Genomic DNA, 3151 nt, shown 5'->3' with positions numbered 1-3151 from the left:
CTCTCTCTCTCTCTCTCTCTCTCTCTCTCTCTCTCTCTCTCTCTCTCCTCCTCCTCCTCCTCCTCCTCCTCCTCCTTCTCCTCCAAAAGAACTCATCTTTAAGTAACCCTGAGCTGCTTTCTGCCACTCTAGGCTAAATTTGCATTTCTCCGGGTTTTGTATAAATGGAATCATACAGTAAGTATAGATGTTCACCTGGCTTGTCTCAGTCAGTGGTGACTTTGAGAGCCATGATGTTGTTGGGTGTAACAGTAGTTCTGGTCCCCCCAACCCCCATTAAAACATATGGGAAGAAGTTTATGAGAAAAGTAGATATATGTCAAAGATTGCCAATCTGTGATGGGTATGGCATGCTGGATATATTTTATCATCTAGTCTTTATGATAGCCACACAATAGCAATTAGGTTCACGCTTGCTTGATGAAAGGTGATTTTAGAAAAAAGTGACCCAGTTGAAGACTTACTGATTTTTGTCAGAGGGCCCTGACACCTAGTGGTGGTTGTCACTTTTGCACAAAGCCTGCCACAGTAGTCTGAATCAGTGATCACATTTAGTGAAGCTCCCGTAAGACTTTATTGAGAACCGATGGCGAGAGTTTCATTTTAGCAAAAATAGATTCATGTAAATAATTTGAAGCAGATGTGAGATGATTTGCACAGTAGTGATGGGGTGTGTGGAGAGAGGTGATGGGCACACACCATCAACAAGAGGCAGGCATTGAACTGCAGCCTCTGCTTGAGACATGCCCTGAATCAAGCGTGCCCAACTTCCCTGTTTTTTGTCCCTCAATGCTGTCTCTTCCCTTTCTCTCATCTATGAGCCACTTCTTTACCACTTCTCTTTTCTGCACTTTCATGTATGACTTTCTACTTTGGGTCATAAAATGACTGGATCACCTAGAGTGACAGTGGACTTTTGTAATTCCAGCACTCTGGAGGCTGAGGCAGAGTTTAAGGTCACCCTGAACTACATACAGAGACCTTCTCTCAAAAGGGAAAAAAAAACCCAAAACCCCAAAGAGTCAAATGCCTGTAGCTACTTGTAGGCTGGTTACTGACAGCCAAGAGGCTGGGAAGAAGCATACAGTGTAGAAAAATCCATTTGGGATGAGTCTTCAGATGAGTTAAAGGACATTAATGGCTTTGGAAGCTGACATTGCTAATTGGAATAGGACTTAAATCCTGGTAATTTAAACCAGGACAGAAGATGAATGATCCTAGAACTAGCCATAATTTGACAGTTGGCAGTTTCACTATGCTTTTACAGCATCTGTCTTCTGCGTATTTCAAAGACTTACAAACAAGACCAGAATGCTTTCTGTCTAATTTAACATAAAAGAATTAGGGCTCCCAAGGTCAGTACAGGTCCTTCCCAGCATTATGAATGGAGTCAGGCTGTTCTTTCCTCTCCAGGCACTTGGCAGACAGAGCTGCTGAGCTGGATCGAGTGAACAGACTCAACCAGTGCTTGCAAGAGGACTGGGACAGGAGCCTGACCATGAAGAGGCAGCGGGACGTGGAGGAAAAGGCCTTTGAGCGGTAAGACCTAATGGGAACCAGATGGTTTTTGCATGCAAGAAACTTCCCTGTAAGTCAGCTCCATGTTTACTTTCCTCAAACTCAGTGGTTCTCTGTCAATTCTGAACCGACTCTTCAATATAGTTCTTTATGTTGTGGTGACTCCCAGCCATAAAATTATCTTGTTGCTACTTCATAAGTGTGATTTTGCTACTGTTATGAATGAATGAATGAATGAATGAATGAATGAATCTGATATGTAAGCGATCTAATATATGACTGCCCAAAGGGGTCTCCACCCGTAGTATGAGAACCTATTTGAGTCTAACTCTAGAATGGCAGAGGGTTCAACTGATTAATATGGCCCTCTACAAAATTTTGTGGGGAGAACAAATGTGCTTAGTAAGAAATGTTGCTGTAATTGATTCAAAATGTTTTTTATTGGCAAAAGGCTGGACAGTACTGTGTTGTATGTTAAGTTTTTACTGACCATGCCCTGATCTTTGCTTTTAGTTTGGTGACTCCACTTTGTGGAGGGTTTTGATTCTCTTTGGATAAAGCTACTTTGAAGCGGCGTGAGTTTCTGCTCTGAACACTCCCAAGTCTTATGGAGTTTATTATTATTGTTTGCTTTGAGACAGTTATTGCTATATAGCCCTAGTTGGACTGGAACTTGCAATGTAGACCAGACTGGCCTCAGACTAGAGATTCATCTGCCTCTGCCTCCTGAGTGCTTAGACTAAAGGTGTACACCACCATGCCTGGCCTTTATGGATAGGGTTTAAGAGCAGATTCAAGGAAAGGCTGATGGGAAAAATGAGCCACACATGGTGGAGCCAGGCCTCTCTCCAGTTGTGTACTTATAGTTCGAATGATTAGCATTAACTTCGGAAAGGCTGCTAATGTTAGTCATATTTTTTAATTTGTAAACTGTGAAAGTAAATAATTGCCTAAGCTAGCCCAGGAGTTTAGAGATAAAAAAAAATACAAAGATGAGGAAAGATATATTTTGAAAACAATAGAAATCCTTCAGAAATTTATGGTAAGACTTCACAAAATGAAAAATATTTGGGACCAAACACAGTAAAAAATAGGGTTTGTTTGTTTTGGTTTTTCGAGACAGGGTTTCTCTGTGTAGCCTTGGCTGTCCTGGAACTCACTCTGTAGACCAGGCTGGCCTCGAACTCAGAAATCTGCCTGCCTCTGCCTCCCAAGTGCTGGGACTAAAGGCATGTGCCACCACTGCCCAGCAAAAAATAGTTTAAATAGCTAGTTTTCAACTACTGTTTTATTTTTACTCCTCTCTCTCTCTCTCCTCTCTCTCTCTCTCTCTCTCTCTCTCTCTCTCTCTCTCTCTCTCTCTCTCTCTCTCTCTGTGTGTGTGTGTGTGTGTACGTACCTGAGGAGGCCAGAAAAGGGAGTTAGATCCTCCATAGTTGCACTTACAGGCAACTGTGAGGCTAGGAACCAAATTCAGGTCCTCTGGAAGAGTAGAAAGCACTCTTAACTGTTGAGTCATCTCTCTAGTCCTGACTTTAAAATAAAAAAGAATGTGTGTGTGTGTGTGTGTGTGTGTGTGTGTGTGTGAGAGAGAGAGAGAGAGAGAGAGAGAGAGAGAGAGAGAGAGAGAGAG

The 3151-nt window shown here is 42.4% G+C and overlaps 1 protein-coding gene across 2 annotated transcripts in view; it reads left to right on the top strand.

Moving 5' to 3' along the window:
- Positions 1–3151, top strand: part of Ccdc81 (coiled-coil domain containing 81) — a 46276-nt gene that overhangs the window by 40954 nt on the left and 2171 nt on the right. For both annotated transcript variants that reach the window (XM_028774725.1, XM_028774724.1), the window contains one exon: positions 1414–1539. In XM_028774725.1, the coding sequence (XP_028630558.1) occupies positions 1414–1539 (126 nt within the window). The remainder of the gene's footprint in view (positions 1–1413; positions 1540–3151) is intronic.

The sequence above is a fragment of the Grammomys surdaster genome, unplaced genomic scaffold (assembly GCF_004785775.1).
Source record: "Grammomys surdaster isolate TR1022 unplaced genomic scaffold, NIH_TR_1.0 242, whole genome shotgun sequence".
In the NCBI taxonomy this organism is placed as follows: domain Eukaryota; kingdom Metazoa; phylum Chordata; class Mammalia; order Rodentia; family Muridae; genus Grammomys; species Grammomys surdaster.
This window is presented reverse-complemented; position numbering and strand designations above follow the sequence as displayed.